Raw genomic sequence first — 17,477 nt, 5'->3', positions numbered from 1 at the left:
TTGTGCATTTTATCCTCTAGCACACCCTTAATAATGGAGTCGCCATAGAACGCCACTCGCTCATCTTTTGTTAACTCTTTCATGCCATCATGATTTATTTTAATAGTTTTGACCTGAATTCTCTTAATTTCATTCCGCATCCATTTCATTTCTTGCTTCATCCAATCCAATTCACCTTCCGAACCTCGCGACACATTCACTCTATCATTAAATCTTTCTAACTTTCTAACTCTCGACCCCCTCTTCTCACTTTCCCTCTCATTCATCCTTCTTTGTTTCCGTACTTTCGGTCCAACATACGTCCAACTTTCACTCTCACATATCTTTCTTTGTTTCCGTACTTTCGGACTAACATGCGTCCAACTTTCGCTATCATTCATCTTTCTTTGTTTCAGTACTTTCGGTCCAACATGCATCGAACTTTCGCCATCATTTATTCTTTCGATTTTTTTTACTTGCGATTTCTGCATTACGCAAGTTCTACTTTCATTCGTTCTCTCAATTTCGTTTCTTTCCACCTCACTTTCGTCCCTTTTAACATCCGTTACGGTTGTCAAATCGCTCTTTCTTTTTTCCTGATTTTTTAACATTTTTTCGCCTGTCTTTCTCACCATCCTTCTCTTTCAAACGTGCACTCGCGACACAATCGGTACTAGCACTTTCTGTCATCAACTTCATATTCGCATTCATCAATTCCTCGTTCAGGTCACATTTCGCACACACCCTTCTTCCATCCGCACTAAACATCCACAAATCATTTATGTAATCGAAGGAATACATATAACAGACCTCACACTTAACGAACCGACTGAAATCCAAATTAAAATCATGGAATGACAATGCCGCCGCCATTTTTTTTTTTTTTCTCTGCAGGTTACTAGGTCTAATATTAACGTTTTCATATTTAGTTTAAGCAAGAAAAAAACCCCACACTAATAATATCGGTAGCGTACAACGTTTACAGCTGCTCTTACTTAAACAATTACGCATATATACTTAATTATTCCTAGTAAAACTTATCTGAATCAGGAGCTCTTCAAAACACGTCCGTAGCACTTGACCCACTAGCGCCGGTTGAACATGCTTTCTTCTTATACCAGCAAAAAACTAAGGATATTACTTTGGTTGGTCGTCGGTTTTATTTTCTCCTTTTCTTTTAGCATGACACCTGTGTACGGGTAAAAGCATTCAATCTTCACACTACCTCCACATAAGTATACGTTTCACTAAAATTAGAGGAATAATAACATCTTTTTTTTTTAACGTCTTGTTAATCTTTCCTTGCCCATTCTGTTTAAGTGACCATACCACCTGAGATTAACTCTGCTAACACATTCCTGGATGCTGACAATGTCAAGTTCTTTCCTAATATCCTCGTTTTTAATATGATATTGCCATTGATGCCATCTGTTCATGCCTATAATCTTTCTCAGGACTCTAATATCTGTGGTCTCTGGTATTTGGTCAAGTGTTTTACTTCTGACCCAGCTCTCAGATCCATAGGTTAAAACTGGTTTGAACACTGTCTTGTATACAGCTAATTTAGTGTTCCGACTAATTTCTCTCTTATTCCATATGAATTTATTCAACTGACTTCCCACCATACCAGCTTTGCTGATTCTGTTGTCTATTTCTATATTTAATTTCCCATCTTCAGTAAAAATCATGCCTAAATAGCTGAAATGTTTTACTTGTTCCACAGGTTCTCCATTCACAACACATTTGACATTTTCAATGATTCTGCCTATTTTCATTGTCTTTGTCTTTTTATTGCTGACCTTCATACCATATCTATTACAACAGCTATTCAATTTAGTCAGAGAATCTTGCAGATTTGTAACGGATTTATTTAGAAGTATAACATCATCCTCATAAAGCAAAGAGCTGACATTAATATCTCCAATTTTGATATCATGTTTAATACCACTTTCCTTCATAATGTGATCCATATAGATAATGAATAACAGAGGGGATAATGTACATCCTTGTCTCACACCAGATTTAACATTAAACCATCTTCCTGTACTTCCTTCAATTCTAACTGCTGACTTACAACTCGAATAAAGACTAAGTATTGCTTGATATAATGCCCCATTGACACCATATAACTGCAGCGTATTGAATAGCTTCTCTCTTGGCACCTTATCATATGCCTTTTCCAAATCGACAAAACTTAAATACAGATCTTTGTTATATTTCCATGCTTTCTCTACTATTTCTCGTAAAGTGAAGATCTGATCCTGACAGCCTCTATTTGGCCTGAATCTAGCTTGTTCTTCACCAAGCTTTTCTTCCACAATTCTTCTCAACCGTTTCTCAAGTATACTTGCATAGATCTTGCCAGGAACACTCAGTAGGGAAATACCTCTGTTATTCTCACATTCAGTTTTATTTCCCTTTTTATACATGGGTACTATGAGAGCTCTACTCCAATCATCAGGAATTCGTCCCTCTGTCCAGGCTTTCTGAACTATGCAGTGCAGCCACTGTAAGACTCTTATACCCATACTTCAGCATTTCTGGTCGAATATCATCTACTCCTGCTGCCTTTCCACATTTCAAGCCTTTGATGGCTTTTTCTATTTCAAGTATGGATATGTATTCCTGACTGCATGCCTGGTCAGTGTTTTTTATCACTGTGCTGTCATCACTGCTTGTTTCATTTAGCAGTTTTTCAAAGTAATTACTGCATACTTCAAGGATATCTTTTTCTCCCGTTTTAATGTCACCTTTATCATCTCTAACTCCTTTTACAGCACTCTTTCCTCCATTCCTAAGCTTCTTCAACAATCTCCAGAATATTTTGCCACCTTCTTGATATTTATTTTCTATATTCTTGCCAAAGTGTTTCCATGACTTTTGTTTAGCTAGTTTTACACAGTGTTTAGCATTCTTGCATTTGTCTCTGTATTCTCTAAGAGCACAAGCTGACTTATTTGACAGGAACTTTTGATATGCTTTCTTCTTTTCCTTCACTGCCTCTTTAACTTCCTGTGTCCACCAGGGAATTCTGGTTTTTTTATCCTTACAGACAACCTCACCACATGCACTGAATCTCCAAGGTTTGATTCCTGTTCTCAAACTCTTTCATTTTTTCTTCAATAATCTTTGTGTATTTTAGTCTACAGTTCACATCTGAGAGCTGCTCAACTTTTATTTGCTTTAAAACTTTCTTACATGTTATTCTTTTCAATATGAAATTCAATTTTATCCTGCTCAAGACTAAATAGTGATCACTTCCAAATTCAAATCCTCTGTACTCTCTGGTGTCCTGCACCAGGGAGAAAACATCACTATCAACAATAACATAGTCAATGAGACTTTTCTTATTCCTAGCCTCTTCTCTCCATGTGAATTTGTGCACATTTTTATGTTGGAACATGGTGTTAGTAATAACCAGTCCATGTCCTGAGAAGAAATCCAACAGATATTTGTCATTATTATTAGCTTTGCTCTTTTCTCCAAATTTTCCCAAATATTTTTGTATAATTTTTTTTTATCTAGGGTTAGGCCCAAGTATTTTGGAAACTCTGTTTTTTGAATTTTGGTATTATATATTTTGATTTGGTCTTCTTCTTATATATCCTAAAAGACAAAGAACAAATTACTACAATTTCAAACATGAGGGAAAGAGTTTTAAGATATGTTCTTTTTTGGGTTATATCAGTTGCTTTAATATAATTTTTGTTCTAGCTGTTTATCAAAACTTTTCAGCCCTCCCCTCCCTTTATGTGTGTGTGTGTAGTCTGCTAGAGCAGAGAATATGCATTAAAAATACTTAAACAATTCCAAATATTACATGCATTATATCACTAAACATGTAGAAAAATTAATCATTACAAAATCTTACAAATTTATTTCTTCCTTTCCCATGTGGAATAAAATATCTGTTGAAGTGATTCCAATGATTACACCATTCACGTTTAATGTGCAAGGATCTGAGGCAAGAAATACTTTTTCCTTCAACTGAACAAAAAAATAAAATAATAAAATGAACAAAAAAATAAAAAATAGGCAATCTGTATAATTTACAAATAGAACGAAGTCTCAGTGTTACTATGTTTCATCACATTTTTGATTTTTTCAAGAAATAACTTAGAAATTTAAAGAAAAAAATTAAATTTATTAAAATTCACTTTTTTTTTGGATAAAAGTAAGGATGCAAACAATACTTTGTTCTGAAGTGTTAGATAATTGTTTGTTGAAGCATACTCACCAACTTAATACATCAAAGGAAAGGAAATTGAACTTGAAGAAGAACAGATAAAATACCGTGTGGACATAATTGGCATCCCTGAGACAAAAACAGGTGGGATCTTACTAAATAATAAGTATAGGATGTTATATTGGCAATAACCAATATAACATCCTAAAAGAAAATAAAGGAGTAACAATAGGCATTTAGTGCCAGATATGAAGTTAAATATCTTGATTGAAAGGCAATTTCCAGTAGAGTTATGGGGCAAATGGACAATGACACTTCTTTGTGCCTATGGTCCAACAGAACGTTCTCCTAAGAAAGAAGTGAAGGAATTTGTTGAGTCATTAGAAAAGGCAGTTGACAAAGAAAATTGAAAATGTGTTCCCTGGAAATCTAAACAGCAGATTAGGAAATGAATCCCACCAGGCTTGCAGAAACAGTTTTGAAAAATTTGTGAAAAAGGGTAAGTCTAATAATAATAGTGGTAAATATCTGCTGGTAGCTCAGTTAGTATAGACAAAGCCCTTTGGTCGGAAAGACCTGGTTCAATCCCGTCAGTGACGCAAGGAACCTTTATTTGGTCTCTTTCAACTAAAGGTGAGTCAGCCGGTTTTATACAGAGGTAGGGGATTTTTTCATCTGGAAACTCGGGTTTTTCGTCTCCCAGAACAGGCAAACCAGCACTGTGAACACATTACAGATTACAGTCATGAATATGTCCCAGCCATATATCAGTCCCGAGCCCGGATAAAACTGGGGAGGGTTGGGAAAAGCAATAATGAAGTATCCTGTAAAAATCTCTTGTATTCCTGTATTCTTTTACAGTGTTACATCCTGAATGAAGAACCTTTAAAAGGAAACAATTCATTCAGGATTTAACAAGTCAGAAAAATCAGCTGAGAGAAAAAACTTGTACTTGAGCAGAAGAAATAAAGTACTAACTGTAAATAGAAACAGAATTACCTCCTTTTAGTAGAAATGTAATACCATGTAAAGAACTTTGTGTATAAATTAGTATTATATGAATGCATCATATATACAATGAATGGGTAAATTAGATGTAAACAATAGTCCAAAGGTCACGGGCGGGCCTGAGGCATTGGCAATCTCGGAAAGCGGCGCACATTCGTTTCCCGGAAGACGCTGCTAGAGATCTCGCGATGTACCGAAATCCCTGTGGACGAAGAAAGTAGCAGGCGGGAAAAGATTGCAGAAAGTAAGAGGGCACTATCGCAGCTAGCAACAGGGTGCTAAAAAGGGGGAAAGTGAAGGGAGAATAAAAGGGGTTTGCACCCCTTTCTCAAGGCTTTTTTTCCCGCCTATTTGCTGGATGATGATTTGACTTCTCCCGTGGAATGGGAGTTCCTGATGGTGTTTCTTGGCGATAGTACGATATCGGACGGTGCGCCTTTCCCTTCGATGTCTGAATTTCTGCCAGTACTAAAGTGTGAGATGTTTTCATATGCTGTCTTCGCTCCTTCGCTGAAAGTTCTGACGGAATAATATCGCGGACGTATCCTATCAACTGGCAGTAGAAACGAGGATGGCCCGAAACAGATCAAGAATAGACGAGGGAAAAACGACAGGTGCAGAGCATAGCTTAATCTGATGATCATAGTGACCCACCACGTGGATGCAAGCTTATGGAAGTATCAAGAGGTAATTCAAACAAAGGAGGACAGTTCAGATGGACCTGGAGATCCTGCCCCAAGAAATGGTAAAGGACAGATTTTGTTGTATAATTACTCAGTCGGTAAAAGGGAAATATCATTGTAGTGTAATAATCAAGTATGGACAGTATTTAAGAACTTTAAGTGATTATTTAACAGTGGCTAATGTCCATAAGACACGTTGTCTGGAATGATTATAGATGATTGTGACTGGTTTAATGTGCAAGACTAACATAGTAGGTAGAATATTGATTAGAAGTGTATAATGTGTATATTATGTGTGTTTAATCGCTAACTTAAAAGAAGGATTTATTATTCATGCATTAGAGTATTAATCAGTTTGATACAGTTTGATTTAGCATGTCACTGAACTAATTGAAAGTGAGATTGGTCTAAGTGTATATGTCTTTAGATTCCAATAAATATGTTTTTTTATTCTATACCTGAGTTTTGCCTGTGATATGAATCAAAACTACCACTCATTAATCTGAACCATAGAGGGGGGGGGGGGATTGAAAGAAAGGTATAACATGTTGTTATAGAGGTTACGACTACAAACCAGAATTTACTTAGCCACAATAAAGCATTTAATTTATGAGTTTAAGCACTAAAGTTATTCACATATGTGCACCAAAAGTCTGGAAAAGTCTCCCTGAATAAGAGTCCCCTCTATTCTAAGATATTGGCTGGCGCAGCTTTAAAAAATAAATTTGTCAATATCTGAAGAGCAAACAGCCCCAGAAAGAAATTAGAAGATTCATTTTTTTTTAGCAAGGAATAACCTTTAACAGTCAGGGTAAGCACGTGAGTAAAATTAGGAATCGACTAGAGATACAGAATTTGCTTTCCTTATAGAATGAACACGTAAGAAGTCATACAGATATTAGAGTCAGGGAAATTTTTGTAAGTGTTGTAGTTATTGTAGAAAGGTAAATTTATAAAGGAAGTAAATTATTATAGGAAAAGTAACGACATAACAATGGTGCAGACGACCATATTTAACAACAGTATTCTGTAAAAGAATACAGGAATACTTTGTGGGTAATGCCTACAAAGTCACCTATGGTCGGAACTGACTGAAAGGGAAAACCAGGAAATATCTGCTGGATATTTGCTCAGGATTTGGACTAATCATTATTAATACCGTGATCCAACATAAAAAAATAAGAAAAACCTCATTGACTACTCAAAAAAAAGAATTTAAGTTGAGTGGCTTTTAGCAAACTGTAGATTCAACTAGACAAACGTTACTGAAGAAAAAATGAAACAGTTCAAAAACAAGAACCAAACCATGGGGCCTCAGTGACCAACTCTGAAGTGGCAATTTTAGTTAATTGATTCAGCTAGGGAGGCATGTGGTCAAGTTGTCTGCAGGTATAGAAAAATAAGAACACCATGGTAAACACAAGAAGTTAAAGAAGCAGTCCTGCAAAAGAAGAAAGCATACCAAACATTCCTAGCAAATAAATTGACAGACGCCATAAAAGAATACAGATGAAAAATGTTTTGTTTAGTTATGAGTAAAAGTAGCTAAACAAAAGTCATGGGAAGACTCTTAGTAAGAATATAGAAGATAAATATCAAGAAAGTAACAAAATGTTCTGAAAGTTAGTGAAAAAGCTGAGAAATGGGGAAACAGTACTGTAAAAGAAAATAAGGATGATAAAGATGAAGTGAAAACTGAAGATAAGGATGTCCTGAATAATTATCTGAAAGACTATTAAACAAAACAAGCAGTGACAATACAGCAGTGGAAAATTTTCAAGAGGAACATACAGGAGTACCCTTCACTACTTGAGGCAGGAAAAAAGCCATCAAAACGTTAAAATGTGAAAAGATAGCTGGAGTAGATGATATTCAACCAGATGTGCTCAAATATGGATGTATAAGTTTTGCAGTGGCTACAGTGCATAATTCAGAGAGCCTAGTTAGAAGGTCAAATTTCAAATGATTGGAGTAGAGCTTTCACAGTTCCTATCTACAAAAAAAAGGAAAGAAAGCTGAATGTGAGAATTTTAGAGGAATTTCTCTACTAAGTGTTCAAGGCAAGATTTATGCAAGCACATCTGAAAAGAGGCTAAAAAAAATTGTGGAAACTTGGAGAACAAGAAGCTGGATTCAAGGCCAACAGAGTTCGTCAAGATCACATTTTCACTTTACAACAAATAGTTGACAAATTATGTGAATATAACATGGATCTGTACATAAGTTTTGTAGATTTGGAAAAGACATGTGACAAGGTGCCCACAGAAGAGCTTTTCAAAATATTACAATTATATAGGGTAAATGGAACATATACACAGCAATACATTGTCTATATTTAAGTTGTGAGTCAGCAGTTAGAATTGAAGGAAATAAAGGAAGATGCTTTGAAGTAAAATCAGTTGTAAGACAACAATGCACATCACCTCCACTTTTATTCATAATCTAATTAATTAATTTTTAATTGCATTATAAAAGAAAGTGGCATTAATCCTGATATTAGAATCAGAGATATCAAAGTTAGCTCTTGCTTTGTGCAGATGAGATACACTGCTTGGAAAGAAGCCAATGGACACCATAGAGTGAGGAACAACAAGTCATGGCACCATCTTCATAAGACATAGGACCTCCTTGCACAGCGATAAACTGCAAGAATCCTACAGGGCATACTTTCCACAAGCATACAATAATGTTCAATGGGAATTTTGGACAATTCTTCCTGAAAGCATAATGACGTCCTGAAGTGTTGTAGAGCAGATATCCCTTGGCTTCACCCAAGCTCCAGTTCATCCCAAATGTTCAGTATGGTTGAGATTATATAACTGTGGAGGCCAGTCAAGTGTGGTGAGGTTCATGTCCACAAACCACACAGTTACAGTGGCATTAATCCTGATATTAGAATCAGATATATCAAAGTTAGCTCTTTCACAGTAGGAGCCTTATGACATGATTCATTGTCTTGCTGAAAGAGAGAATGGTCAGTTCTGTAGAAATGTCACAAAGTAGGAAGCACTGCATTGTCTAGAACAGCGCTTCCCAAACTGTGGGCCGCGGCCCCCTTGGGGGCCAGAGGTTTTGTTGAGGGGGCCGTGAAATAATGAAAACAAATTGAAAATGTTTTAAGAGTAAGTAGATTTTTTTATCTTAAAAGAAATGTATTTAATTTTTATTATTTATTATTTCTTTTTTATTATTTTTTATATTTTAATGGGAAACAAATCACACATTGGTGCATGTTCACAAATTTTGCTCCCTGCGTATTTCGGTGCTTAATGAATATTAGTAAATATATGCTTATTCATATAAATTTCACTTCAAAGCAGAAATCTAAGAATTGCAGTTTCAAATAATTCTCCTGATACTGACTTTTTTGTGTAGCAGTATCGAAACACATCCATCACATTAAATTGTTATTAAACTTCTTTTATGTTTTTAATTCTTTCTTTATTACAAATCGTTTTATGTTTCATGTGCTTTTACTACAAATATACAATAACAATATATCTATCTATATAAAAATATGAGATGATGTGCCATGTCAAATGTGTATGTAAGTAAGATGCTAAAAATAATATTTGCATTTGATTTTTGCAATATTCACTGTGTATGTTTTGTATTGAATATAAATACAATAAATATTATAATAATATATGTTATTACGATTTTTTTCGGGGGGGGGGGGCATGAAATATTTTAATTTTTACAAAGGGGGCCCTGACATCCAGAAGTTTGGGAAGCACTGATCTAGAATATTCAGATACTTCTCAGCGTTCAATGTTTGTGGCAACACAAACAGAGGCTTGAGGCCAAACCAGGAAAAAAAAACCATGCCATCACACCACCACCACCACCACCTTCGAATTTCATAGTCAGGATTATTCACCCTGGTAATAGACATTCAATTGGCATCCACCATACCCACTACCATCCATCTGCTTGGTATAGAGTGTAGCGTGATCCGCTGCTCCATAACATAGCTTTCCAAACTTCCATGTCCTGCTGTACATGCTCTTTGCACCACTGAAGAAAACACTGCAAGTTGGTTCGGGTAATGTTGGGCCAGCATATTGTGTTTTCCTACCATGGAAACCCATGTTGTGAGCCTTGGTTCTAAATGTTTTTGTGCATATTTGTGTTTTAGTTGATGCCTGTAACTCTGCATTCAACATGTTGGCTGACAAACGTGTTGGTTGGTTTTTACAATTATCCATTATAGCACCCTACAGTCATGTTTGGTAAGTGTGGTGGGTTGTCCACTGCAGGTAGTGCTTACAGTCGACTTCCTGTGCTTCTATCTCAGTATGGTATCACTGATTGTTGACTTAGGATGGCCCAATTTGTTAACAATTTTCTGAACAGATAGGCCTACAACATGGCATCTTATCATAATGCCTCTTTCAAACTCCGCTGGTTCCCTTCTTGCAGCCATTTCACACAGATACAGTTGCACTGACTTGGGAGCATCATATTCCTCCACTTTATACTGGTTACAAACAACTGGCTTGTTACATGGCACGCACCTTGCCCGTGGGGAGTGTCCGTTGACTTCTTTCCAAGCAATGTACTTCTAAACACATCCATCCAAGTCTCCAGGATTCTCTTAACTAAATTGAATAACAGCTACAACAAATCTGACAGAAAATCAGCAATAAAAAGACAAAAACTACAAAAACAGGTAGGAATATAGAAAACTTCAGCTTCATTATCAATGGAAAACTTACAGCACAGGTAAAATAGTTCAACCATTTAGGCAGTTTTTAGTGAAGATGGCAAATTAAATTTGGAAATAGACAACAGAGTATGCAAATCTGATATGGCAGAGAACTGGGGTAATGGATCTGAGAGTTGAGCGAGAAATAAAGTACTCGATCAAAGACTAGAGACCACAGATTTTTTTTTTATTTGATCCACACAAAAAACCTATAGCACACTAGTGCCATATGTGGACAAGAGGAGTAGAAGAAAATTGGAGTCTGTTCAACATTTTGCTTGAACAGCTGAGGGATGTGATCTTTAGGAAAGGCAGAGTGAGGGAGACTAACTGTTCCAAAGGACAGAAGTAGATGAAATAAAAGAGGCAGCAGTAAATTTGGCTCAGTGAGTTTTAAGATAGACTGTAAAAGGGTGTTGGTTATCAGTGGCTCTTGTTTAATGATTTTGGAGGAGAGTGAGAGAATAAGTGGCCAATTCAGCAGAGCACTGTCCTGTCTATGAAAGTATCTGTAGAAGAGACACAAGGCAGAAACTGAATATCTGTGAGAGAGGGACTGAAGTGGGTTGTGAGAGAGGGATCAATAATTAGCTAGATTGCCCTCTTCTGGATAGAATTGAGCAGAGAGGATTTTGATGGACCACTCCAAATATGGGAGCAATATTCCATGGCTGGGCAGATTTGGGTTCTGTATAGAGTTAGCAGTTGTAAAGGTGTGAAGCAGTGGCTTGTGTGAAAAAGTACACCAAGTTTTTTTGGTGGCTACAGAAGCTATAGTTGAAATGTGGTTGTGCCAGGAAAGATCAGAGGTACAAGTCAGTCAAAGAAGAGAAACTTAATCATGTTTGGATATCTCAGTATTACTGAAGGTAAGGGAAAGGGATAATGTGAGTTCTTTCTTGCAAGAGATCAGACAGAACTGAGTTTTTTGGTAGCATCAAAGTTCACAAGGTTGTCCTTGCCTCACTGTGATATAGTTAGGAGATCTGAGTTCAGATCCCTGGTCGTGGTAGATCTCGAGGATTCTAATACTTGAGCACTAACAGGTTTGTCGAATGAAAAGAAGGAATGGAGTGTGCTGTTGTCAGCAAAGCTATGGATAGGATTGGAAGCCTGTGAGAGTGGGTCATTTATATACAAGAGGAAGAGAGTAGGTGAAAGAACAGAACCCTGGGGTACTCCTGCATTGGCGAGGAAATCTGAGGAGAGAGTAAGCCACCCACCATTAACCATAGTAAGTGATCAGTGAGAAAGTTGGCAATCCATTTGCAGAGTGAGGAAAGCAGACCACTGGATGACAGGTTGGTGAGTAGGCCCCTGTGCCAAACTCGATCAAATACTTTTGAAATGTCGAGATCAGCCACATGAGTTTCTCCATGGCCTGAGTCCATAGGTGGGTGGTGAAAACAAGAAGACTAGCTGTAGATCCTGAGTGGTGGAATCCATACTGCTGGTCACTAATTATTTGGTATGTGGTTCAAGAGTTGGTTGTTGATGACCTTCTCCATAATTTTTGACAGAACAGAAGTGAGAGCAATTGGACGGTAGGTTGTTGGTTGACTGTTATCACCTTTCTTTGGGATGGGCTGGATGTGGAACTGTTTTCATGTTGTCTGGTAGATGTCAATTGAGCAGGATAGATCGAAGAGGCAATACAGGATAGGTGTTAGTTCTGGGGCACAATTTTTTTAACACGATAGGTGGGAAACCATTAGGACCAGATGCCTTGTTCATGTTCAGGTTAAGTATTTTTCAGATTTCCTTTTGTGGGAACACTATGGGAGATGCGAAGGAAGCTGTTCTTTGTTGAATAGAGGGAACTTTGCCAAAGTCATCAATGCAGGAATTCGAAGAGAAGAATCACTTGCATCATTCTTCTCTTCATTGGAATATGGAAAAGAACTATATGCATGTTTTATAGATTTCGAAAAGGCCTTTGACCGAGTTCCCAGACACTTAATAGCAGTCATACAAAGCCTCTACAAAAGTAATAAAAATTATGTAAGAACCTGTAATAATAGATCAAAAGAATTTGAAACAAATGTAGGAGTGAGGCAAGGCTGTATCCTCAGCTCTCTTCTTTTCATTATATAATGGATGAAATTTTAAAGGCATGCCAAAAAAAAAAAAAAAAAAAAAAAAAAAAAAAAAAAAAAATCCACCAGGATACAGGAAACTGAAAGAAACCAGGATTTCGCACATGGCTTTTGCAGATGATGTAGTCTTTCTAGCAAATACAGCTGAAGATTTCAGTACAATATCAACATTTGGTATGAAGAAACAAAGAAAAGGAATATGACCATAAATATAAATAAAACTAAAACAATGATCATATCTAGAAACCCATCAAAACACATAATAAAAAATAGAGAACCATCAACTGGAATAAGTTCACTCCTTTAAATACTTGGGGTCATATATATACAAGAAGACAGTAGACCAGACAGAGAAATTAGCAACAGGATAACTGGGGGGGGGGAACAAAACTATTCTATGCAATGAAAGGTCCACTCCTAGATAAGAAAGAAGTTAACCAGAATACCAAAATGGCAGTGTACCGTTCAGTGTTTGTACCAGCATTAACATATATTTGATTGTATTGGTGTTTAACAGGAAACACAAATAAACTACAAACAATTGAAATATCTTAGGAAAGTGGCACAAAAAAAACAAGACTAGACTGAATAAGAAATCAAACTATACGAGAGAGCCTTCAAGTGGCACCTCTGAACCAATTCATAACACAAGCCCAAAATGAGGTGGTTTGGACATCTTAATCGAATGGAAGAAGGAAGAATAGCAACTGTATATGAAAGCCAGAAAATAGGAAAAAGAAACATAGGCAGGCCCAGGAAAGGAAATTAAAGAAAAATTGGAAAAGAAGAGAATTAACTGGAAAGAAGCAAAAGAACAAGCCTTGGACAGGATGGCATAGAAATCTCTTTGGCAAAATCTCAGTGCTTAAAAGCACAAGAGATCACAGATGAAGATGTTTGTAAATATACCAAAAACCAATGTTATACTTTGGATGTACCGTTCAATCAAAATACAATCAAAATGGCAGTGTACCGTTCAGTGTTTGTACCAGCATTAACATATATTTGATTGTATTGGTGTTTAACAACAGGAAACACAAATAAACTACAAACAATTGAAATATCATAGGAAAGTGGCACAAAAAAAACAAGACTAGACTGAATAAGAAATCAAACTATACGAGAGAGCCTTCAAGTTGCACCTCTGAACCAATTCATAACACAAGCCCAAATGAGGTGGTTTGGACATCTTAATCGAATGGAAGAAGGAAGAATAGCAACTGTATATGAAAGCCAGAAAATAGGAAAAAGAAACATAGGCAGGCCCAGGAAAGGAAATTAAAGAAAAATTGGAAAAGAAGAGAATTAACTGGAAAGAAGCAAAAGAACAAGCCTTGGACAGGATGGCATAGAAATCTCTTTGGCAAAATCTCAGTGCTTAAAAGCACAAGAGATCACAGACGAAGATGTTTCTAAATATACCAAAAACTGATGTTATACTTTGGATACCACAAGAACGTTTCTTCCAAGCTGGAGTCCAACGACATTATGCTAACCCAGATAAAGTTTTTCTGAAAAACAGCTTTAAATGAATGAATGAAGAAAGCTAGGTTTCATCATACAGCCTAGGACACCATTTATGACAACTCCAAGATTTATTTTTGAGGCAGTACACAAAGGACTTCACATACCAAATACAGCTGAAGGAAATGACTGGTAATGATGAATAATTGCTCAGTAATTTCATTACACATGCTACAAAAATAAGTAACTCGATGAGACTGAATATCATTTTAATATTTATTGAGTGATCAGGAGCAAATATTATTATTATTACACCCTGCATGGAGTCAGCAGATTCATTGTGGGAGGTTCATCAACTGAAAACATATTTATCATATAGAATCTTAAAATCTTTAAACTCCTTGCATTAACAACACATTCTGGTAATGCATTCCATTCACTGACAATTTTCCATGTAAAAAATTCTACCCCTCACACCCCCCCTCTCCACCACACTTTTATATAACTTCCAGTGATGACCTCTGGTTCTTCCCCTCTCACCTTCTACTCTTTTTATAATCCCCTCTGGATTAATCTGATAAAATCCTCTCACTAACTTAAATGTCTCCATCATATCACCTCTCTTCCTCCTATCCACCAAACTCTGCAATCCACATTTCTTTAACCACTCTCCATAGCCAGCATTCCAAAGATCCGATATTGTCTTGGTCCTCAACTCTGGACTCTCTCAAATATCTGCACATCACATTGAAAACCAGGTGACCAGATCTGAGCAAAACAGTCCAAGTGTGGTTTAACCAGTGCCTTATACAATGGCACAACCACTTTCTTATTCCTACATGTTAGAGTACTTCTTATCATAGCAGTACTATGATGTGTAGACTTTGAAACACTAGCAACATGCCCTCTAAACTTCAGTCTATTGTCAACCATCATTTCCAAATCCCTAATCTCATGCAGTATGACACCACTGATATAGCGCAAGGTGTTGCATTTCTGCACTCCAAAAAGCAACACTTTGCATTTACTGATATTAAAACTACATTCCCACACTTTTGTCCAAGTAAAATGTCTATTCAATAAATATATATTGAATAGAAATTTATAGAGCCTGTGTAGCTCAGCGGATGTGGCGTTTGCACACCGCTGCGCTTGGCCGCATGAAGGAAGACTTGGTTTCGAGTCTAGTCGCGGACTAGAGGAAATTTTTCTAAGCCTTTTTTCGACCGGTTCCCGAGTTAGTCGATCTCTGGCACGGGTAAGCAGGTTTTTCCTCCCAGAAACTCGGGTTTTTCGTCCTGTAAACTCAAGAAAATCGACCGTAGAACCCACATTATTTCAGACATTAAATATATTGTGTTAGGGTTAGGGACCACGAGATGGCGGCACATTTGAGCCGTCTCTCTTCACTGCGTACCGCTTAATTAGTGATAGCCTTGGGCCATCTATCTCTGATTGGGTACCAGTGGAGATTGAACTGCCCACTCAGTCTCCAAAAGTTAGATAGGGCTAAATGGCCTCGCCTATTCCCGTATACGGGAATAAAAAGGCGTTAGCTGATTTTGATAGAAATTTATAATTCTACTTATAACTCTTCTAAACGTTGCATCATCAGCAAATAAATGAAGATCTCCAGTCAGTCCACCTGGTATATCATTTACAAACAAATTAAACAGCAGGGGCCCAAGAACAGAACCCTGGGGCACCACTGGTTACCCTCCTTTTTTTTTGAGAAACTGTTTCATCATACACAACCTCCTGGAATTGTTCAGAGAGCCAATCTCTGATCCATCTAACCAATATATTATCTATTTGCAAAATTTCATGCAATAAATTAAAATAATAATTTATCAAACTCATTTTTACAAGGGCTTCAGAACTAAATAATGTTTGATTCCTTTTGTCTGGAAAGAAATTTACTGTACTGAAAATTGCCGGCTGGGTTGTTGCCCGGTTAAACAAGGGCCCCCGTTGTTTTCGCCAGGGAACCAGGGCGAACAGCGAAAAGTCAGCTACTGGAACAAATCTGAAAACACACCCCAACTCAACATCACCAGAGTTAAAGATTGGTACTATCAACATAAGAAGCCTGAATGGCAAAGAAATGGAGCTAGTGGAGGAATTAGATAAGTACCAGATCGACATGATAGGGGTGACTGAAACAAAAAAGACAAAAACTGGTGAGATCTTTCTGAGCAATAAATACAAAATGTTATATTCAGGCAATGACAATCAAGGAAAAGAAGGGGTAGCCATAGTATTCAACACTAAATATGAGACTAATCATCTTGAATAGCAAGCAGTATCAAGTAGAGTGATGTGGGCAAATATGAGAATGGGGAACTGGACAATGAGACTTATTTGTGCCTATGCTCCCACAGAAGGTTCTACTAAGGTAGAAGTAGAGGAATTTTTTGAGGCTTTAGAAAAAGCAACTGATGCAATGAAAAAGGAAAAGTTGGTCCTTGTTGGGGATCTAAATAACCGAGTAGGAAATGATTGCCAGACATACAAAAATATTTTGGGAAAATTTGGAGAAAAGAGCAAAGCTAATAATAATGCCAAATACCTGTTGGATTTCTGCTCAGGACATGGACTGGTTATTACTAACACCATGTTCCAACATAAAAATGTGCACAAATTCACTTGGAGAGAAGAGGCAAGGAATAAGAAAAGTCTCATTGACTATGTTATTAATGATGGTGATGTTTTCCCAATGGTGCAGGACACCAGAGTGTACAGAGGATTTGACATTGGAAGTGATCACTATTTAGTCTTGAGCAGGATAAAATTGAATTTCATATTGAAAAGAATAACATGCAAGAAAGTTTTAAAGCGAATAAAAGTTGAGCAGCTCTCAAATGTGAACTGTAGACTAAAATACACAAAGATAATTGAAGAAAAAATGAAAGAGTTTGAGAACAGGAACCAAACCTTGGAGATTCAGTGGCAAGCCTTGAAGGAAACCCTGATTGATTCAGCCAGAGGCATGTGGTGAGGTTGCTGCAAGGATAGAAAATCTGACCTCCATGGTGGACACAGGAAATTAAAGAGGCAGTGAAGGAAAAGAAGAAAGCATATCAAAAGTTCCTGGCAAATAAGTCTGCTTGTGCTCTTAGAGAATACAGAGACAAATGTAAAATGTCGAGACCAATCATGAGAAGACTTTGGCAAGAACATAGAAAACAAATATCAAGAAGGTGGCAAAATATTCTGGAGGTTGTTGAAGAAGTTTAGGAATGGAGGAAAGAGTGCTGTAAAAGGACTTTGAGATGATAAAGGTGACATGAAAATGGGAGAAAAAGATATCCTTGAAGTGTGGACAGACTTATGTGTTCGTCGAACATGTTTTT

General features: G+C 36.9%; 1 protein-coding gene across 1 annotated transcript in view; it reads right to left on the bottom strand.

Moving 5' to 3' along the window:
* PolA2 (DNA polymerase alpha subunit B) overlaps positions 1-17,477 on the bottom strand; it is a 139,019-nt gene that overhangs the window by 21,698 nt on the left and 99,844 nt on the right. The window contains exon 14 of the mRNA XM_090399164.1: positions 3,851-3,966. Coding sequence (XP_090255290.1) covers positions 3,851-3,966 — 116 coding nt within the window. The remainder of the gene's footprint in view (positions 1-3,850; positions 3,967-17,477) is intronic.

The sequence above is a fragment of the Typopeltis vanoorti genome, chromosome 10 (assembly GCF_054136105.1).
Source record: "Typopeltis vanoorti isolate ZY-2024b chromosome 10, IOZ_Tvanoo_1.0, whole genome shotgun sequence".
Classification (NCBI taxonomy): domain Eukaryota; kingdom Metazoa; phylum Arthropoda; class Arachnida; order Uropygi; family Thelyphonidae; genus Typopeltis; species Typopeltis vanoorti.
The sequence above is the reverse complement of the archived record's forward strand: the minus strand, read 5'-3'. Positions and strand labels throughout refer to the sequence as shown.